The 21742-nt window shown below is 46.1% G+C and overlaps 1 protein-coding gene across 4 annotated transcripts in view; it reads right to left on the bottom strand.

The window, feature by feature from the left end:
- Positions 1-21742, bottom strand: part of LOC124033615 (DENN domain-containing protein 5A-like) — a 62710-nt gene that overhangs the window by 6144 nt on the left and 34824 nt on the right. For 2 of the 4 annotated variants that reach the window (XM_046345710.1, XM_046345711.1), the window contains 18 exons: positions 16756-17070; positions 13552-13767; positions 13093-13327; positions 12226-12376; positions 11993-12086; positions 11459-11563; positions 10681-10812; positions 10259-10411; positions 10040-10127; positions 9868-9952; positions 5342-5470; positions 4697-4818; positions 4312-4457; positions 4085-4203; positions 3661-3842; positions 3243-3325; positions 2901-3024; positions 2613-2781 (listed from right to left, as the gene is read on the bottom strand). In XM_046345710.1, coding sequence (XP_046201666.1) covers positions 2613-2781; positions 2901-3024; positions 3243-3325; positions 3661-3842; positions 4085-4203; positions 4312-4457; positions 4697-4818; positions 5342-5470; positions 9868-9952; positions 10040-10127; positions 10259-10411; positions 10681-10812; positions 11459-11563; positions 11993-12086; positions 12226-12376; positions 13093-13327; positions 13552-13767; positions 16756-17070 — 2648 coding nt within the window. The remainder of the gene's footprint in view (positions 1-2612; positions 2782-2900; positions 3025-3242; positions 3326-3660; positions 3843-4084; positions 4204-4311; positions 4458-4696; positions 4819-5341; positions 5471-9867; positions 9953-10039; positions 10128-10258; positions 10412-10680; positions 10813-11458; positions 11564-11992; positions 12087-12225; positions 12377-13092; positions 13328-13551; positions 13768-16755; positions 17071-21742) is intronic. The other 2 variants (XM_046345712.1, XM_046345713.1) reach the window with 1 other exon arrangement.

Raw genomic sequence — 21742 nt, 5'->3', positions numbered from 1 at the left:
TGGCACAGGTCTTGAGAAGGGACCAACGGATCAGTGGGGTGGGTATCCCGGGGGAGTGGGGGGATGACCGCCAAGTGCGTATTTTACATGGACGACGTCAACATTTTATGCACTGACCTTTTATCCGTCGACAGGACTCTGGACAGGACTGACTGGTACGGACGAGCCTCTGGGGCGAGACTGAACAGAGACAAGACAGAGGCCCAATTCTTCGGACCGTGGGCAGACCCAGACTTGACCAGACTACCTTTGACAGTTAAACTGACGGACATAAGGGTACTGGGGGTAAAGTTTGACCAGGAGGGAGGAGGGAGTGGGAACTGGAGTGGGATCCTGGGGACAGTAAGACAGAGACTGGGTTTTTGGGGACTACGACAGCTGACTTTTGAGGGCAAGGTTTTAATCATAAAAGCTGTGATTTTACCTGTGCTTTTATTAATCAGTTCTGTTTTTATCCCCCCCGAAGGAGTATTTTAGCCCTGGAGCGGATGCTGTTCTACTTTCTGTGGGGAAGCAAGTGGGAGAGGCTGAGGAGGGAGGTGGTCAAGAGGCCCAGGTCCAAGGGGGGGGAAAGGCTTGCCTGACCTCTACTTGTTCCTGGGCAGCCGCTACACAGCGTTACATCTGACTCTGGCCACCTCCCCGGTCAATAACAAGACACAGGCCCTCGCACGGTTCTGGCTGGGATCTTACCTCAGGACTCTGAGGCTGATCCCAGTCGACCTGCGAGCCCCAGTCTCTTTCCTGCTCCCCACCCACTACGTCCAGCTCCAGAAATTTTTAAGACATTTCAAACTGGAAAAGGAAGCAGTCACGGTTTTAACTAAACACCGCTCTCTTCTCTCTCTTGTGCAGGAACGGGAACCAGTGTGTCCAGTGCGCGGGCTCGCTATAGGCGAGCCCACAACGGTCTGGCGCAACGTGGCCCATCCTGCACTCCTGAATCGGCATCGGGACCTGTCCTGGATGGTCGCCCACGAGATCCTCCCGGTCAGGGCCGTTATGCACTCACGGGGCATGGCGAGGACATCCGCGTGCCCCCGACCGGGCTGCGGCCAAGATGAGTCGGTGAGGCACATGCTCTGGGAGTGCAGAGCCGCCAGGGACCTGTGGAAGGAAGCAGGCCCCCTGATCACATCGTGTCTACCAGCAGGGGAGGACCTAACACCTCAGCTCGTGCTGTACGGAGTGGGCCGAAGGGCCATTCCACCAAAGGCCTTCATCAAGCACTGGCCCACCCTCACGTGCCTGAAGGAAGCACTGTGGTCCTCCCGTAACCTGCTGGTAGCCAAAAGCGTAGAGACCACCCCCCCCAGGCAGTGGCCATGGTAGCCACGGAAGCCCTGGGGTGGTACGAACGGAAGGGGGCCTCGACCCCAGGCGAAGGGTCCCCCACAACACCCTAGGTCCCGGCGGCCACGGCCTGACAGCGCTGCGGCGCCTAGGGCGATGCGCCTAGGGGAGGGATCTCCTCTGGGCCCCGAAGGACGGGACGATGGTCTATTCGGGAGAGCAGGATGAGGCGAGTTTGATAAGGACTCACCCCGCTCCTGTACAAGCGATTGAAGACAGCCTTTTAACAAAGTGACTTTTTAACATGTTTCTAAACGTCTTAAAAATGTTTTATCTTTGTTGAATCATTTCGTACACATTTTAAATGGCTTTTACAGATTTGAGGTTTTTACAAAGAAAGTACTTTTATTCATAGTTGTTGTCATTGGTTTTAACAACATGTACTTTTAACAAATTTAAATGTAAATCCAAATGCTGTGTTTTATGCCTTGTTGCCGTTTTTATGTGTATAAATGATTAAATGAATGTATGAGCTGTTTTTAAAAGGAATTGTGTAAATAAAACTTTTCCAAAAGAAAAAAAAACACTCCTCAGTTAGCAGGCTCAAGCAAGCTAAAACCCACATGGTAGCAAAAACGAACTAGCAGAAATTGTTAACACATTAGAAATAATTTAAAAACACTTTGCTGAAGGCTACTATTTACTAGTTAACAACAAATCATGGATGTCATATTAAATATATTCATCCCACCCAGTATTGTAATCAAAACTTACTAGAAAGCATGTAGTCCTTGGCTCAGACAAGGAAGTGCAGTAGTGTGGGCTCAATAGCATCTCATTAGTGTGCAAGATCTTAAGAATCATTTGTACATGTGATGGAAGACTGCACTGCACATGTGATGGAAGAATGCACTGTGCATGCAGAGGGTTGCAATTCCATTGCATTTAGGATAGTTTAACCAAAATATGCCCCAAGACCTAGAATTGCTAACCTAGAACAAGTTCACTGTTATAAGCTAACTTTTTTGATGAATTTAAGCTAAATTCCCCAATTCCCGGGCTTAACTTCCCACGGAAAATGTCCTGAAATAAAGTTTACTGGAAAGTTTCCGACCCTTTGCAACCCTAGCTGATATTAGAGAGATAATGAAAGCACCTCTCTTTCAGTTGAATTGAAGATGTCTTGTAAAACATCTCAAGCAATCTAATTAGCCCTTTTGACCAGGACGTTTAGTGCCGTACAATGAATTCCCATTCAAATGTTCCTGATGATAGCTGTTGTTCTGTGTGCGTTTGTGAGGCTACAGAGGAGATATTACCTGGCACCCAGACACACCAGCATCTGGAACTTCCCATCCTTGCCTATGTTCCTAGATGTGCTGTTGATGGCCCGCATGAAGCGGCAGAAGTGGCGTACTCTGGTTTGCCAGTTCTCATCTGGAGTCACCTCCCTCTGCTCAGCACTCTCAAAGTACACTTGTGACTTTTCTATAAGGAGAAATCACAGACAGAAGACATTGATAAGCGCAGCCTCATCCAATAGCATGGCACGGTAGACACTGTATACTGTATATTCAGGTATAATGGTTGTGTATTGGAGGCTTTACCTAAGAAGTCCCAGATGAAGACATTCTTAAAGAGGCGTGGGGATTTGAAGCCATGCTGGAACACCTGCTCTAAAGCCCAGACTAGACCATACTCCCCACACAGCAGAAGGGTCAGACTGCCCCTCTATAGAAAAACAGATAGGGAAAGAAAAAGTGTGACTGATGTTGTCTACTTTCAAAGTACCCTGGTCCAACACATCAGTTGTGGCCATATGAATCTGTTCATTCGGAACACATGTGAGTGAGACTATCAGTGTTGCATGCAGTGTACAGACAGAGGACCCACTGTCTCCTTCACTGTGATGAATAATAGACAATGTGGTGGGGGGTTGTGTCTCTCACCTCCTTCTCTGGCTTGTGGAAGTGCTTCACTATCCCATTGATGGCCTCTCCCACTCCTTCTTGGATCTGACTAGTGTTCAACTCTGGATGATGGGAAAGAGTCGGACAAAATCAGTCAATGCCAGCAGACACAAGACCCTCCAAAGTGACACACCGGTAGCGTTTGCCGGCCGAGAGTACTTAGCACCTCTTAACAGAGTGCCGGGCGTAATTTGCAAACCGATTCTACATGTAGATTCACGCTGAATTATTTTCAGTCCAACGTTAGCCAGAGAGGATGGTCCCTAAAACACACCACGGTGAAAAAACTGCAGACGTACAGGAGAGCAACATTTGGGGCTGTGTGTGTAGTCCCTTGGTGAAGATTATTGGTTAATATTGATGACGATTTTTGCAGTTTATTTGAATGGTCACTCACTTGGTTTGCTGTTTGGTGAGATGGTGACGAACCTTCTCATCATTCCAGGGGACTGCTGCATGGGGGGCGTGCGACACATTCTGTCCTCATTCTCTGAGTTTGGTGTCACTAGCTCTCCCACCAGGACCCTCTCCAGACTGCCATCGTCCACCCCCCTCCCCAGCCACCGGCCACACGGGAACCTACACACACACACACACACACACACACACACACACACACACACACACACACACACACACACACACACACACACACACACACACACACACACACACACACACACACACACACACACACACACACACACACAATATAATATAGCAATATAACAGTTACCCAAAGCTTCAACAGGGTCTTTCTTGTGAGTAGATGCCACTGAAATCTCCAGCATAAGGCAGCTGCTACCAAATATATCACTCACTTGTAAGCATGACCTGTGATCTCATTCCGGACCATAACATACTCCACAAGCCACTTGGCATAAAGACCGGAGTTATCATGGCCCATCTGCACTGTGGTCAGCTTGCCCAGGTTCTGGCACTGTGACAGAGAGAGAATAGGCAAAGAGCAAAGGTCATGTTGAGGTGAATATATATTGATATTATTATCAAAATCCCAAGAATATTCAATCGTGAGGGGAGCACCAACCTCAAAGGTGATCTCCTGAGTGTGCTTGGGGACCTGGAGCACCCCTGTCTCAGCCAGCTCCCCAGACACACACACCCAGGGGTTGGCTGTGAACATGGAGCCTCCTAGTTTCTTACTGGGAATCACCAGAACATGGTATGGGATCACTGTGGGACAGAGAAGAGAGGGAAGCCTGAAATCACTCAGTCAAGTACAGTATGGTCACAAGAAGAGCTACCTCTGTCTTCAATATATTTCTCAGTAAGCATCTCAAATCAAGGAAAAAGGTTTAGCCAGGAAATAAGTCTAATTCATCTATTGCTCTAATCTAATTAAGTCTACCCAGCTTCTGTTTACATAGTGGTCAGTGTCGTGGCCAGGTTGTATGCTATTTGCTGGCACTCACTGATGGTTGTGAAGACATTGGTGAAACAGAAGTAGTCCACAGCGTTGAAGGAGAGGAGGTGGTACAGGAACTGCTCTTTCTCATCGTCACAGCGCAGAAAAGCATAACGCTTGTATAGTTTCCTGCAAAAGAAACAAAAGCAACAAAAAAATCACAAAAAAAATCAGTTTAGCATTTCATATGATGTAATGATCATAGATTGAACAGTAACAGTCTGAAGCCTAAAAGGCTGAATCAGTAGCTGATGAATGTGTTTTCCTTGATAAACAACTGGAGAATGGTAATGGAACGGTCACAATGCAATACCTCCATAATGAATCGTCCTGAACGTGACCCACTTCACCACCATCTCATCAATTATAAAAAACATTGTAAATGTTTAATAGGTGATTGTACTATGACGTGTGGATCTGTCAAAAGAGCTCATGTATTATACATGCATAGTTTTCAGACATCAGGTTGATTCATGTGTGTGAGACGGAGTGGGACATTCCAATAAAAACTAGTGAGGATTTATGAGGAGACTGACTTAAAGGGAATGGGGTATTATCCCAATTACTGAAGCAGAGGCTCTTACAAAAAGTACACATTTTGTGTTTAGCTTGATTTGCCAGTTGTATACTAGGTCCTTGTTGTTTTGCTCACTTTGTAAGTTCATGGTCAGACAGCAGCTTTTTGAGGTGCCTGGACAGCAGCTTCTTCTCCATGGAGAGCCTCACCCAGGCCCTGGCCTTGCCCACGTCTGTCTTGATCTCACCAATGTTCTGGATGTGTCTACGGAGGATATAATGTATAATAATAATAATAATATAATAATAATATAGTACACAGCACAGAGGTCAGAGGAGAAAAACATACACAAATACACACATATACAAACAGTCATCCTTTCAGCGATGGTCTATAATGTTGTAGCATGTTTTGCATCCTTTGGCCAAGGTACACAAACCACAAATCTAATATATGATAAGATGCAAGAGAAGTCCCTCTGAACAAGGTGATAGACCTCTGCTGCATGTTGTTTTCACCACTGTTCTAGATTCCAGAGCATGCAGGGCTGAGAGGGGGTAGCCAGCCCAGCCAGGAAGAAGCCCTGGCCAGCCCCAGACTCCCTAGTGTTTAAGCCAGCCTCCTGTCATCGCTCCCAGCCACTATCAAGCCCTCCGTGTCCAGACACATTCCCTTCCACTTCTGTCTGCGCTATAAGTGCTCCCCATCCACCCCACCCCCCTCTCATCCCTCCTACTCCCCCCTACCCCCACTCTCACGAATTAACCCAATTTCCTCCACTCCCCTCTGTTCCCCATGGCAAAATATCAACATTCACAATGCAGATTGTTATTGCATGAATGATATTGTAAGAAAAACAATGGTTATCTGCAATCTGCAGACTAACTACAGGAATCCACCTCCTGTAGAATAGAAGAAAAATGTCAAATAATAAAGAGCACAGCAAGGTGAATATGAAATGTTGATATGTAGAATGAAGCAACCTGGTCAACCTGTATTGTCCATTTTTAAGTAAAGATACCCAAATATAAATATTTATCGATTAAAATGTGTTCGTATATCAATGTGACAACACACAAATGAAAAAGCACCAATGGAAAATTCTGGACCCTTGGAAAGAAAACATGACGTGTGTCTGTGCAGACGTGTGATCAGAGTAGACTTCTACAAGACTACGCCACAGCCATGGGTAGGCCGTCATTGTAAATACACATTTGTTCTTAACTGACCTGCCTAAATAAGAAATAAACAGCTGCCTGGTATTGCCCTGAGCCAGACCCCCCTCTCCCTGGCTTGGTCTGCAGGGGGTCTGCAGGGGAATTAGGCTGGAAGTAACATGCTGTCACACAGATCAGCCCAGCCCTCTTTACCACCTCCTTCACACCACACCAGGAATGACGTCCTGTATGACTCAACACCACTGGCTGTGGTGCACCGTAGACATGACAGTGGTCTGACTGCCTTAACACACAATGCATCCCATAAACTATCGCCTACTTCAGGATTCCTCTCAACCTGGCTGAGCACTACTGTGGGGAACAGTGTCTGCTAAATGAACTAGTGTGGATAAAAGTGTCTTTTAAATTAACTACTGTGGATAAAAGTGTCTACTAAATGAACTAGTGTGGATAAAAGTCTCTGCTAAATGAACTAGTGTGGTAGTGTTTCAGAACAGAGACCCACCTGTTTAGCTAAATAAAACAAATAAAAAAATAACAAATATATACAGTTGAAGTCAGAAGTTTACATGCACTTAGGTTGGAGTCATTAAAACTCGTTTTTCAACCACTCCTCAAATGTTTTGTTCACAAACTATAGGTTTGTCAAGTCGGTAAGGACATCTACTTTGTGCATGACACAAGTAATTTGTCCAACCATTGTTTACAGACAGAGTATTTCACTTATAATTCACTGTATCACAATTCCAGTATGTCAGAAATTCACATACACTAAGTTGACTGTGCCATTAAACAGCTTGGAAAATTCCAGAAAATTTATTTAGAAGCTTCTGATAGGTTAATTGACATCATTTGAGTCAATTACCTTCAAACTCAGTGCCTCTTTGCTTGACATCATGGGAAATGTAAAAAAAATCAGGCAATCAGCCAAAAAACAATTGTAGACCTCCACAAGTCTGGTTCATCCTTGGGAGCAATTTCTAAATGCCTGAAGGTACCACGTTCATCTGTACAGACAATAGTACCAAGTATAAAAAACCATGGGACCACGCAGCCGTCATACCGCTCAGGAAGGAGATGCGTTCTGTCTCCTAGAGATGAACATACTTTGGTGCGAAAAGTGCAAATAAATCCCAGAACTATAGCAAAAGACCTTGTTTAGATGCTGGAGGAAACAGGTACAAAAGTATCTATCTCCACAGCAAAACAAGTCCTATATCGACATAACCTGAAAGGCTGCTCAGCAAGGAAGAAGCCACTGCTCCAAAACCGCCATTAAAAAGCCAGACTACGGTTTGCAACTGCACATGGAGACAAAGATCGTACTTTTTGGAGAAATGTCCTCTGGTCTGATGAACATAAAATAGAACTGTTTGGCCATAATGACCATCGTTATGTTTGGAGAAAAAAGGGGGAGTGTTGCAAGCCGAAGAACACCATCCCAACCGTGAAGCACGGGGGTGGCAGCATCATGTTGTGGGGGTGCTTTGCTGCAGGAGGGACTGGTGCATTTCATAAAATAGATGGCATCATGAGGAAGTAAAATTATGTGGATATGTTGAAGCAACATCTCAAGACATCAGTCAGGAAGTTAAAGTTTGGTCGTAAATGGGTCTTCCAAATGAACAATGACCCCAAGCATACTTCCAAAGTTGTTGCAAAATGGCTTAAGGACAACAAAGTCAAGGTATTGGAGTGGCCATCACAAAGCCCTGACCTCATCCTATAGAAAATCTGTGGGCAGAACTGAAAAAGCATGTGCGAGCAAGGAGGCCTTCAAACCTGACTCAGTTACAGCAGTTCTGTCAGGAGGAATGGGCCAAATTTCACCCAACGCATTGTGGGAAGCTTGTGGAAGGCTACCCGAAACATTTGACCCAAGTTAAATAATTTAAAGGCAATGCTACCAAAAACTAATCGAGTGTATGTAAACTTCTGACTGACTGGGAATGTGATGAAAGAAATAAAAGCTGAAACAAATCATTCTCTGTACTCTTATTCAGACATTTCACATTCTTAAAATAAAGTGATGATCCTAACTGACCTTAGACAGGGAATTTGTACTATGATTACATGTCAGGAGTTGGGGAAAACTGAGTTTAAATGTATTTGACTTTCCCCCTCATAACTTAGCCTACTGTTCTGACTTGGTGGTGCACATGTAGCCTATAGACTGTTTCCGAGAAATATAATAATTGAATATTGTAAGAGCTTTCATTGTCTGCTTACAGGCCCCTTTATTTATCCTACGGTTCTGACTTGGTGTACATGGAGAATACTGTAAGAACAGCCCATGTTCTAAATTCTGTCGCTGTACATTTCAAAAGTGCAGAACAAATAGCTATATTGACTACATCCGCCCTAGCTCACTCATTAATGTCTTAATCGAAATTACAGATGGCTCGTCGTCATCTTATGCCATAGATTGTACATCTCAATTGTCAGTAAAATCACATTTGTTTATGAAAGTCAGCCATATCAGCTGTGGTGTTTTTAAAGGCAGTAAATGTGGCTGAATGAACTGTGTCGCTGCCAGACAAGACTCCGCTGATAGCCAGGTGTAGCAGTGTTAAGGATTCACTTCATGGTGCTGAAAAGAAAGCTTTGCTGCTGGGACAGCTTTATGTTGGCCCTAACAGTTTGTGGGCACCGTTTGTCTCGTTTTATAGCACAATTCATGTATTGTTTAGTGTTGTGTTGTGTAGTGGTTTTGCTGGCATGCATCTAAATACATTTTGGGGAGTTTGTCCCACCAAGATTTACATGTTGGTATAGCATTGGGACCAGACATGAGGGACCAGACATGAAGACCATGAGGACTGTAGGTCAAGTCTCATCAAATAGAACACAAAGATGGAAGGCTAAGCTTTCAGTATATGCTGTACAGTGTATATATACATATATTATATATATTTTTTTTTAAATCATAGCTGGTAATCAAGTGTTTATGCCTGCTGCAAAGCTTGAGATGCATGGCTATGAGGCTGATGTCAGTATTTTTCCACTACATATGGTCTTGAATCATTGATAATATTCTGTCTTGACTAAAAGTGTTTTTTTGTCAGTTGGCCACAAGATGGCAGTGAAAACACTTTGAAATCATTGCATTCTGAGGTATGATCAATCAATCATTTACATTTACATTTACATTTAAGTCATTTAGCAGACACTCTTATCCAGAGCGACTTACAAATTGGATCATTATCTCACCTTGATTTGAAATTGTCATTTTCAAAGAAGTACGTAGAGGTACGAAGGCATACATTTGAACCGCTTCTGCCACTACAGAAGGGACAATCAACACAGGCAGAATAGTATAGTATCACTTGCAACATTCCCCTTACAACCATCCATCATTTCAAGACCATATGACTTGAAATGTATATTCAGGAGGATACTTGACAAATAGTTTATATATGGTAGGTAGAGCATCTGAAGACACTGGTACTGTGGTAGACCTGGTGAATGGATGAGGAGACTCACCTCATGTCCCTGATCAGGGATACCTTGAGAGGGGCCAAGGCAGCGCCAGCGTCAGATTTGCGTCTCTCTATGTTGTGGATGAGACCTGTTGTGGGGAGGAGAGAGAGGGATGTGGCTATGGCTTTACATCACCGTCCATTTATCACATTTCAGGATTCAACGAGTGGCTTACCTGGGGGACCCAAACCGGCCGGTGCTGCATCCGTCTTCTCTTTGCTCTCCTGATAATGTAGCAGGTGGGACCACAAGGCAGATTTACCCTGGCAGATGAAGATGGAGATGCGGGAATGAATGAATGTGCATTGAATGCACCTAAATGCATACATGTGTGTTAGTGTGTATATATACTGTTTTTAAATAACACACTCTGTGTGTGTGTGTGTGTGCTGACCTGTTTGACCTGCAGCCCGTGGCTCCAGATCCTCTCCAGCAGGTCACAGAGGGAGGCGATAAGTGTGTTCTCCTCCACGCCTGTAATGCTGACCTCCCCATGACCCAGCTCTACCGCCTCCCTGCCCATCTTCTCAACCAGCATGCGCTTGGTCTGGAGGGACACACACATCACCGTACAGGGAGATTACCATCTCTGGAGGCCAGATGGTTGACACTACAGGTGTCAGATCTCAATATCCAAGTAATAGTCTACTGCAATGGTCATTGACATCAGAATACTTCTGAGTGACATTGAAACTAATGGAGACTCACTGAAGGTGTCGTATCTCAATATCCATGGGATTGTCTACTGCAATGGTTATTGCAATCGTAATATGTCTGCGTAAGAGTGAGATGTAGGAAGACTGGTAGTTACTGTACCTTATTCCTGCACTCCTTCAGCAGACCCTCCACAAACTTCCAGTTGGTCTGAGCGATGACGGAGGGGGAGAGGTTGGACAGCTTGGGCTGCCGGATGGTAGTGCCCAGGTTCCTGGCCTCCTGGATGTATTTCTGTAATGAGATAGAGAGGACAGGGTCAGACAGGACAGGTATAAGACATGACAGGGTCAGATAGGACAGGGTCAGATAGGACAGGGTCAGATAGGACAGGGTCAGAGAGGACACACGTGGAGTGGCCCAAGAGTAGGCTATACACCAAGGGAGAGTAATTCATCTGGCTCAATGTTCATCATCACATAAACACAGAGGGTCACACCACTCAGCAACCAACCACAGAACGTATACAGTGCATACTGTGGATAGATTTCTGGTAACTACTACAGTGAGGGATTGATCATTCCAGAGGGAGAGGGAGGAGCTCTGAGTCAGTTGTATAATGAGCTGCGCTGCCTGTACTGAGGTCATTTCATGATGGACGATTTTACCTTTCTGACCTCAACATCCATCCTGGGAGGCATGTCAGTGCCATGTGTTTTCTGAGATTCTGTCAAATTAATCTAAATATTGCTTTCTTAATGTGGAGTTAAGTGCACCCTAAAGTGAAACCCTAAACCTGAGAAGAAACCCTGGAAAGTGATCTGGAGTATCAGGTAAAGCTGTGATGCTGGGGGGAGGAGGAGGGATTGAGGACCACATGGGGGGAGGGGCCATGTGGACATGGTGTGAGGCTCAGGCCCCACCCACTGCCAACACATACCACATCCACAGTCACAGACTTTAGACAGGGCCTGAAGGACTGCGAGAGCCAGTAGTAGTCTAGAAACAGCAGGAGCTGTAGCTCCGGGAACAGACACTCCACATGCTGGGAGCGTGTGTGTGAGACGGAGAGAGAGAGAGAGAGAGAGAGAGAGAGAGAGAGAGAGAGAGAGAGAGAGAGAGAGAGAGAGAGAGAGAGAGAGAGAAAGAAAGAGAGAGTGTGTGAGAGAAATACAGTAGGTAGATATGAGGGAGACAGTAGGTGTCAGAGGGATAGAAACAGAAACAGAAAGAGAGGTTAGGTCAAGAGGAAATAATTGAGGGAAAGTAACAGAGAAAAATGGACAAACAAGACTTTAATTCAATCGTTCCAGACGTTAGATATTTAGAAGTGAATACCGCAAGCCATGAAGAAGAGTGAGGAAGAAATCGTCAAGAAACTAACAATAACACAAAAACAGATAGACAAAATCCATGTGAATATGGTTTGGGAATGTTAATCCCGTTTTTCTAGGGCTGCTTGATGTCCTCTCACCTCTCTCTGGTCATTGTCCAGGTAAAGGTGCTCAGCGTGTTGTTTCTGTCTGTCCTTCCTCCTCCACTGTGCTGGAGCACTCCTCTTCGCCCATCTAACATACAAACAAAACAACTTCACTTAGAAAGATATGAAAGCCAAATAGCAAAGAGAGAGACAAAACAAACATATTTTTTAAGTATTATCAATCAAAGTATGTAAATCAGTCTCTCTTGCGGAGGTGTGATACTCACTTGTTGCTGACGGGTCCAGTGGAGAGCACGTCAGACTGCAGCCGGGGGAAGAAGCCGTGTTCGTAGCGACCCTGGCCAATCTTCATATCCAGCAGGTGGGGATGCAGGGCCGTGTGGTCGATCTTAACCACCCGCATCTCTATGGCCTTCTCTGGGGTGACACATAGAGGGGAGGAGGATGAGGTACTGTCACAGCAGATCCATTAGCACCAACCGTCATGGAGGATTTAACAGTCTTATGTCAATGTTAAGCCCCTCTGTGAGTGCCTATGAGTCATAGCACTGAGGAGTCACATAGATTCACCACTCCACATCTCATCTCTGACTCCTCACCGCCACACCTCCATGCTGTGAGTTATCATCACCTGAATTTGCAAAATTCCTTTAATCTTATGAAAATTGTCAGGTTTTCCAGAAATCCTGTTTGGAGGATTCATGATTTCCTGCTTGTTCCCTTCTGATTCCGGGAATCTTCCAAACTGGATTTCTGGAAAAACTGGGAATTTTTGCAAAGTTATTGGAATTATGCATCCCTAACCTAACCCAACACTCAACATCATCAGCACCAATGACAGCAAGCTACATACATAGTTAAGACTATTACAACGGTGTAGATAACTGTGTAATGTATTAGGTTAGTACATAACTAGCATGCATGCAATGAATCATACAATTACAGAGAGGAATTTGAAATAATTTATAGTTAGAAGAAAAAAAATCCACAGCTAAATCCTGTTTGACATGAATTATTCCAGGTGTTACTGACTATTCCCATGTATGTCTTGAAAACATACAAGTATCTTGCACCATCTGAGACAATGATCTCCTAATAGTACAGGTGTGAAGATGGGTTTCCTCTTTTCTTACCCGCCTCGTCGATATTGGTGCAGGTCTGGTACATGGAGGTGCGCAGGGTGGGCGTGCGCACGTTCAGCATGCGGATTTTGTCCACGCGGGAGTCAAACACCCTCAACGTGTGTTCCTTGTCCTCATCATCATGGCAAAGGATCTTACTATCGATGAAGGAGGCGAACATCTGAGTCTCCAGGAAACGGGACAGGAAGGGCAGGTAGGGCTCAGGCTGGTCAGAGAGGAAGGAGGCCTGGAATCGACAAGAATCACATCACAAAATGAAGTGAGGTCTCCTGGGGGTCAATAAATATGAAAAGCTTTAAAGAGCATTGAAGACCTCCACTCAAATTAATTTCAGAGTCTGGAGTAGGACAGCGTCCCAAATGGCACCCTATTCCCTATTTAGTGCACTACTTTTGACCATAGTCCTAGGGCCCCTATATAGGTGCCTATATAGGGAATCCCTGATCTCACCTTGTCAAAGTTCTGCATCTGGTCCCTGTTGCTGAACCAGGACTCCTTGTCCTGGCTGGGCTGGATGACAAACACCTCGTAGTCGGCGAACATCTGGGTGAAGCGGTTGGCGAAGACCTCTCGCACCTGGATGTTGAGCTGGTGCATCTTCAGCTCCTCCTCATCACACTGCACCTTCAGGTCCTTGTTGCTGCTGGCATCCTCCCTCACATCCAACTGGAAGAGGGAGAGGAAACACAGCGGCTCAGGAAAACACAGCACAGAAAAATAGAGAGTGAAAAAGAAGAAGAAAAAGAGGGGTTTGACGACAGAAGTTAAGTAAGACATAGAGCAGGGGTTGACGACAGAAGTTAAGAAAGACATAGAGCAGGGGTTGACGACAGAAGTTAAGAAAGACATAGAGCAGAGGTTGACAACAGAAGTTAAGAAAGACATAGAGCAGGGGTTGACGACAGAAGTTAAGAAAGACATAGAGCAGAGGTTGACGACAGAAGTTAAGAAAGACATAGAGCAGAGGTTGACGACAGAAGTTAAGAAAGACATAGAGCAGGGGTTGACGACAGAAGTTAAGAAAGACATAGAGCAGAGGTTGACGACAGAAGTTAAGAAAGACATAGAGCAGAGGTTGACGACAGAAGTTAAGAAAGACATAGAGCAGAGGTTGACGACAGAAGTTAAGAAAGACATAGAGCAGAGGTTGACGACAGAAGTTAAGAAAGACATAGAGCAGAGGTTGACGACAGAAGTTAAGAAAGACATAGAGCAGAGGTTGACGACAGAAGTTAAGAAAGACATAGAGCAGGGGTTGACGACAGAAGTTAAGAAAGACATAGAGCAGGGGTTGACGACAGAAGTTAAGAAAGACATAGAGCAGAGGTTGACGACAGAAGTTAAGAAAGACATAGAGCAGGGGTTGACGACAGAAGTTAAGAAAGACATAGAGCAGAGGTTGACGACAGAAGTTAAGAAAGACATAGAGCAGGGGTTGACGACAGAAGTTAAGAAAGACATAGAGCAGGGGTTGACGACAGAAGTTAAGAAAGACATAGAGCAGGGGTTGACGACAGAAGTTAAGAAAGACATAGAGCAGGGGTTGACGACAGAAGTTAAGAAAGACATAGAGCAGGGGTTGACGACAGAAGTTAAGAAAGACATAGAGCAGGGGTTGACGACAGAAGTTAAGAAAGACATAGAGCAGAGGTTGACGACAGAAGTTAAGAAAGACATAGAGCAGGGGTTGACGACAGAAGTTAAGAAAGACATAGAGCAGGGGTTGACGACAGAAGTTAAGAAAGACATAGAGCAGGGGTTGACGACAGAAGTTAAGAAAGACATAGAGCAGAGGTTGACAACAGAAGTTAAGAAAGACATAGAGCAGGGGTTGACGACAGAAGTTAAGAAAGACATAGAGCAGGGGTTGACGACAGAAGTTAAGAAAGACATAGAGCAGAGGTTGACGACAGAAGTTAAGAAAGACATAGAGCAGAGGTTGACGACAGAAGTTAAGAAAGACATAGAGCAGAGGTTGACGACAGAAGTTAAGAAAGACATAGAGCAGGGTTGACGACAGAAGTTAAGAAAGACATAGAGCAGGGGTTGACGACAGAAGTTAAGAAAGACATAGAGCAGAGGTTGACGACAGAAGTTAAGAAAGACATAGAGCAGAGGTTGACGACAGAAGTTAAGAAAGACATAGAGCAGAGGTTGACGACAGAAGTTAAGAAAGACATAGAGCAGGGGTTGACGACAGAAGTTAAGAAAGACATAGAGCAGAGGTTGACGACAGAAGTTAAGAAAGACATAGAGCAGAGGTTGACGACAGAAGTTAAGAAAGACATAGAGCAGAGGTTGACGACAGAAGTTAAGAAAGACATAGAGCAGAGGTTGACGACAGAAGTTAAGAAAGACATAGAGCAGGGGTTGACAACAGAAGTTAAGAAAGACATAGAGCAGGGGTTGACAACAGAAGTTAAGAAAGACATAGAGCAGGGGTTGACAACAGGTGGCCGGCAGCGGGTGGGCTGGTAAGAAAATAACTGTAAAATCACCAATATTTCCACTAATTAAAAATATATAAATATGTGATCGTGTAATCAAGGTATGAAATTATTGTTATTATCAAATCCAATCAATGTTTGGGCTTAGATGTGGTCAACTTGCAGTTTTCAAATGATTTGAATTATATTCCGGCCCCCTGACCATCAGCTGTGATAAAAACCGGCCCGCGGCTGAATCTAGTTGCCTACTCCTGCCATAGAGGGTATGGGTTTCTTATCTCCATGTTAGCACAAGCTGCTGGAGCACTGATAGGGGCATGGGGGAAAACGTCTGAGATGTTTTGATTTATTGACAAAAAAAAACTGAAAACACACACATTCCTCTGTTACAATCAAAGTGTGACACAATTGCAGATCTCAACATGCAAGAGCAGGACAAAAAGACACAGTGAGTGAATCGCCTATACATGTCCGCATAGACATTAAGATGAGTAATGGCTACGACGCCCAGATCAGATGGCAGGGATGTGACCCACTGAGCCCTCCTCTAATTCATTGCTCTACACCACTGATCCTAAATCAGGTGGTTACCTTCTAATTCATTGAGACACCACTGATCCTAAATCAGGTGGTTACCTTAATGTGAGACATGGCCACAATGACCCTACCTGAAGCCGTACCCACAAAATGAGGAGCTAAAAGCAGACTACCAGGGCAGGCAATCTCTCCAGAGAAAGCTAATGATGAGCCCCTACTAGTCCATAAGCTGCTTACTCTGGGCTCCTACAGATATGAAGAGACCTCCTCTCTGTAGTTAAAAGCTAATTAATTCAATCACTGGTCTATAATGTGATTCTGCTGAAGCATTACCATCTATTACCAACGTCCCTCTGTGTCATGTTCAAACGAGATGGCAATTAGGTTCTTTATGGGCGACAATTTTCTGATGATGGCAATGTAACAGACTTCCTTCGTCACCAGGGCTGAGCACAGCACACTCGGAGCTAGCCGGCAGCAGCTTACATGGGCAGCTCATAGACTGCCTTTCCCAACCTTAGTCATTTTCAAAAGAGTGTGACAGACAGGCAGTATTATTCTGCATGAATTTACACTGAGTATACCAAACATTAGGACTCAGTGTATATGCAGACTCTCTATCTAGAATAATATGTTCCAGTCAAACGGATGACAGATGACCTGCTCTCACCTTCTCCAGGCTGACCCCAGTCCTCTTGACCAGGGCCTGCAGTCTAGCGATGGTCTCGTTCTCCCTCAGCAGGTAGGAGTTGAGGGGCGAGCTGGCCAGGTTGCCGTTGCGTCTGTCTGTGACCATGTCAGTGGAGCGGAAGCCCCGGTGTTTGGCCTGGCCCTGGCTGTGGAGCAGGTTCCCCTCCGGAGACACGCCAAAGGCCAACAGCACCTCGGAGATCTCCTGGATGAACTCTAGCTTGTTGGGGAACAGAGGGAGGTCCTCTGGCAGCTCAATGAAGTGGTTGTCGATGTCCACGAAACACAAGTTGGCCTGGAATGACAGGTGGTCTTGTTTAGTTGTCATTGTAAACATGTCGGTGAAACAGAGAACACCAGAGAGAAGCAAACTGAGTGATAGTTATGTTCTTGTTATAGCAGAACCATTCCCACTTTGCTCCACTAGGTGGCTTAATGCAGAGCAGTACCAATTGCGGTATAGTGAGAAAAGATGTGGATGACTTCAAGACTTGATCTGCTGCTTTTCATCTGAAGAGTATTAGGATTTAAATATAGACATTACATTTTACATTACATTTAAGTCATTTAGCAGACGCTCTTATCCAGAGCGACTTACAAATTGGTGCATTCACCTTATGACATCCAGTAGAACAGTCACTTTACAATAGTGCATCTAAATCTTAAAGGGGGGGGGGTGAGAAGGATTACTTATCATATCCTAGGTATTCCTTAAAGAGGTGGGGTTTCAGGTGTCTCCGGAAGGTGGTGATTGACTCCGCTGTCCTGGCGTCGTGAGGGAGTTTGTTCCACCATTGGGGGGGCCAGAGCAGCGAACAGTTTTGACTGGGCTGAGCGGGAACTGTACTTCCTCAGTGGTAGGGAGGCGAGCAGGCCAGAGGTGGATGAACGCAGTGCCCTTGTTTGGGTGTAGGGCCTGATCAGAGCCTGGAGGTACTGAGGTGCCGTTCCCCTCACAGCTCCGTAGGCAAGCACCATGGTCTTGTAGCGGATGCTAGCTTCAACTGGAAGCCAGTGGAGAGAGCGGAGGAGCGGGGTGACGTGAGAGAACTTGGGAAGGTTGAACACCAGACGGGCTGCGGCGTTCTGGATGAGTTGTAGGGGTTTAATGGCACAGGCAGGGAGCCCAGCCAACAGCGAGTTGCAGTAATCCAGATGGGAGATGACAAGTGCCTGGATTAGGACCTGCGCCGCTTCCTGTGTGAGGCAGGGTCGTACTCTGCGGATGTTGTAGAGCATGAACCTACAGGAACGGGCCACCGCCTTGATGTTAGTTGAGAACGACAGGGTGTTGTCCAGGATCACGCCAAGGTTCTTAGCGCTCTGGGAGGAGGACACAATGGAGTTGTCAACCGTGATGGCGAGATCATGGAACGGGCAGTCCTTCCCCGGGAGGAAGAGCAGCTCCGTCTTGCCGAGGTTCAGCTTGAGGTGGTGATCCGTCATCCACACTGATATGTCTGCCAGACATGCAGAGATGCGATTCGCCACCTGGTCATCAGAAGGGGGAAAGGAGAAGATTAATTGTGTGTCGTCTGCATAGCAATGATAGGAGAGACCATGTGAGGTTATGACAGAGCCAAGTGACTTGGTGTATAGCGAGAGTAGGAGAGGGCCTAGAACAGAGCCCTGGGGGACACCAGTGGTGAGAGCGCGTGGTGAGGAGACAGATTCTCGCCACGCCACCTGGTAGGAGCGACCTGTCAGGTAGGACGCAATCCAAGCGTGGGCCGCGCCGGAGATGCCCAACTCGGAGAGGGTGGAGAGGAGGATCTGATGGTTCACAGTATCGAAGGCAGCCGATAGGTCTAGAAGGATGAGAGCAGAGGAGAGAAAGTTAGCTTTAGTAGTGCGGAGCGCCTCCGTGATACAGAGGAGAGCAGTCTCAGTTGAATGACTAGTCTTGAAACCTGACTGATTTGGATCAAGAAGGTCATTCAGAGAGAGATAGCGGGAGAGCTGGCCAAGGACGGCACGTTCAAGAGTTTTGGAGAGAAAAGAAAGAAGGGATACTGGTCTGAAGTTGTTGACATCGGAGGGATCGAGTGTAGGTTTTTTCAGAAGGGGTGCAACACTCGCATTAACATCTGCTAACCATGTGTATGTGACAAATAAAATTTGATTTGATTTGAAGATGGAAGGGACGTAGCCAGCGGTCAGGGATGAGTTGATGAGCGAGGTGAGGTAAGGGAGAAGGTCTCCGGAAATGGTCTGGAGAAGAGAGGAGGGGATAGGGTCAAGCGGGCAGGTTGTTGGGCGGCCGGCCGTCACAAGACGCGAGATTTCATCTGGAGAGAGAGGGGAGAAAGAGGTCAGAGCACAGGGTAGGGCAGTGTGAGCAGAACCAGCGGTGCCGTTTGACTTAGCAAACGAGGATCGGATGTCGTCGACCTTCTTTTCAAAATGGTTGACGAAGTCATCTGCAGAGAGGGAGGAGGGGGGTGAGGGGGAGGAGGATTCAGGAGGGAGGAGAAGGTGGCAAAGAGCTTCCTAGGGTTAGAGGCAGATGCTTGGAATTTAGAGTGGTAGAAAATGGCTTTAGCAGCAGAGACAGAGGAGGAAAATGTAGAGAGGAGGGAGTGAAAGGATGCCAGGTCCGCAGGGAGGCGAGTTTTCCTCCATTTCCGCTCGGCTGCCCGGAGCCCTGTTCTGTGAGCTCGCAATGAGTCGTCGAGCCACGGGGCGGGAGGGGAGGACCGAGCCGGCCTGGAGGATAGGGGACATAGAGAGTCAAAGGATGCAGAAAGGGAGGAGAGGAGGGTTGAGGAGGCAGAATCAGGAGATAGGTTGGAGAAGGTTTGAGCAGAGGGAAGAGATGATAGGATGGAAGAGGAGAGAGTAGCGGGGGAGAGAGAGCGAAGGTTGGGACGGCGCGATACCATCCGAGTAGGGGCAGTGTGGGAGGTGTTGGATGAGAGCGAGAGGGAAAAGGATACAAGGTAGTGGTCGGAGACTTGGAGGGGAGTTGCAATGAGGTTAGTGGAAGAACAGCATCTAGTAAAGATGAGGTCGAGCGTATTGCCTGCCTTGTGAGTAGGGGGGAAGGTGAGAGGGTGAGGTCAAAAGAGGAGAGGAGTGGAAAGAAGGAGGCAGAGAGGAATGAGTCAAAGGTAGACGTGGGGAGGTTAAAGTCGCCCAGCACTGTGAGAGGTGAGCCGTCCTCAGGAAAGGAGCTTATCAAGGCATCAAGCTCATTGATGAACTCTCCGAGGGAACCTGGAGGGCGATAAATGATAAGGATGTTAAGCTTGAAAGGGCTGGTAACTGTGACAGCATGGAATTCAAAGGAGGCGATAGACAGATGGGTAAGGGGAGAAAGAGAGAATGACCACTTGGGAGAGATGAGGATCCCGGTGCCACCACCCCGCTGACCAGAAGCTCTCGGGGTGTGCGAGAACACGTGGGCGGACGAAGAGAGAGCAGTAGGAGTAGCAGTGTTGTCTGTGGTGATCCATGTTTCCGTCAGTGCCAAGAAGTCGAGGGACTGGAGGGAGGCATAGGCTGAGATGAACTCTGCCTTGTTGGCCGCAGATCGGCAGTTCCAGAGGCTACCGGAGACCTGGAACTCCACGTGGGTCATGCGCGCTGGGACCACCAGATTAGGGTGGCTGCGGCCACGTGGTGTGGAGCGTTTGTATGGTCTGTGCAGAGAGGAGAGAACAGGGATAGACAGACACATAGTTGACAGGCTACAGAAGAGGCTACGCTAATGCAAAGGAGATTGGAATGACAAGTGGACTACACGTCTCGAATGTTCAGAAAGTTAAGCTTACGTAGCAAGAATCTTATTGACTAAAATGATTAAAATGATACAGTACTGCTGAAGTAGGCTAGCTGGCAGTGGCTGCGTTGTTGACTTTGTAGGCTAGCTGGCAGTGGCTGCGTTGTTGACACTACACTAATAAAGTCGTTCCGTTGAGTGGACATGGATGAATAAGGCAATATTGAGATTGACTTAGGTCCTCGATTCACAAATTCTCAGGCTTTTTATTCATCATAGCTCTTTCCATTAGACCGGCTCCACATGGGTAAAAGCTTGTTGCACACACAGCACCCTTCCTCCAGATGTGTAAAAGCTTGTTGCACACACAGCACCCTTCCTCCAGATGTGTAAAAGCTTGTTGCACACACAGCACCCTTCCTCCACATGTGTAAAAGCTTGTTGCACACACAGCACCCTTCCTCCAGATGTGTACAAGCTTGTTGCACACACAGCACCCTTCCTCCAGATGTGTAAAAGCTTGTTGCACACACAGCACCCTTCCTCCAGATGTGTAAAAGCTTGTTGCACACACAGCACCCTTCCTCCAGGCTCTGTGTTGAAGGGCCTTTAGCAGAATTGCTGTGTACAGGAGCAAAGCAACGTGTTTTGATCAACCGTAAAAGCATGGGTAAGCTACAGCATGGTTAATGAGGGCTGTTTGTCCTCACAAAGGAAACACTCGACCCTTTGAGAACATCATTAAGACGTAAACACAAACCCATTTTATTTAAGAACAATCATTAAGCATGAATAATGATTCATGATAACCATTTAGCATTTATCAATGGGTTATCTAAGTAATTAATCAATCATATAAGTCAATTGATTAAAAAAAGTCACGTCCTGCGTGTAAATCTGGTGGAAAAACGACTGTTAATCAAAACAAAGGACAAAAACAAGCCTGGAGATCTAGGGATCGAGGGATGGTTTGTAATCTGTGTTGTAAGGCCCTGTGATTCTCTCTACAGATAAACACATTCACGCATTGCAATCTGATTAGAAATGACTTGTTATCGCTCTGACAGGCTGCATTTAAAGAGGGCTGGGATGAGGGCATCCAACTAAATGGTTTCAGCTAGAGCTCAATGTTTCCAATTAAAAAGCCTTTTGGAGAGAAGGAATAGGGAGGATGGGAGAGGAGAGAAATGAGAGAAATGAACAAGGTAAACAACCCTAGAGAAATAATTACATGCACAACTCTCAA

This window comes from Oncorhynchus gorbuscha, linkage group LG04 (genome assembly GCF_021184085.1).
Source record: "Oncorhynchus gorbuscha isolate QuinsamMale2020 ecotype Even-year linkage group LG04, OgorEven_v1.0, whole genome shotgun sequence".
Lineage (NCBI taxonomy): Eukaryota > Metazoa > Chordata > Actinopteri > Salmoniformes > Salmonidae > Oncorhynchus > Oncorhynchus gorbuscha.
Note: the sequence above shows the minus strand (reverse complement) of the source record. Positions and strands in the feature narration are given on the sequence as shown.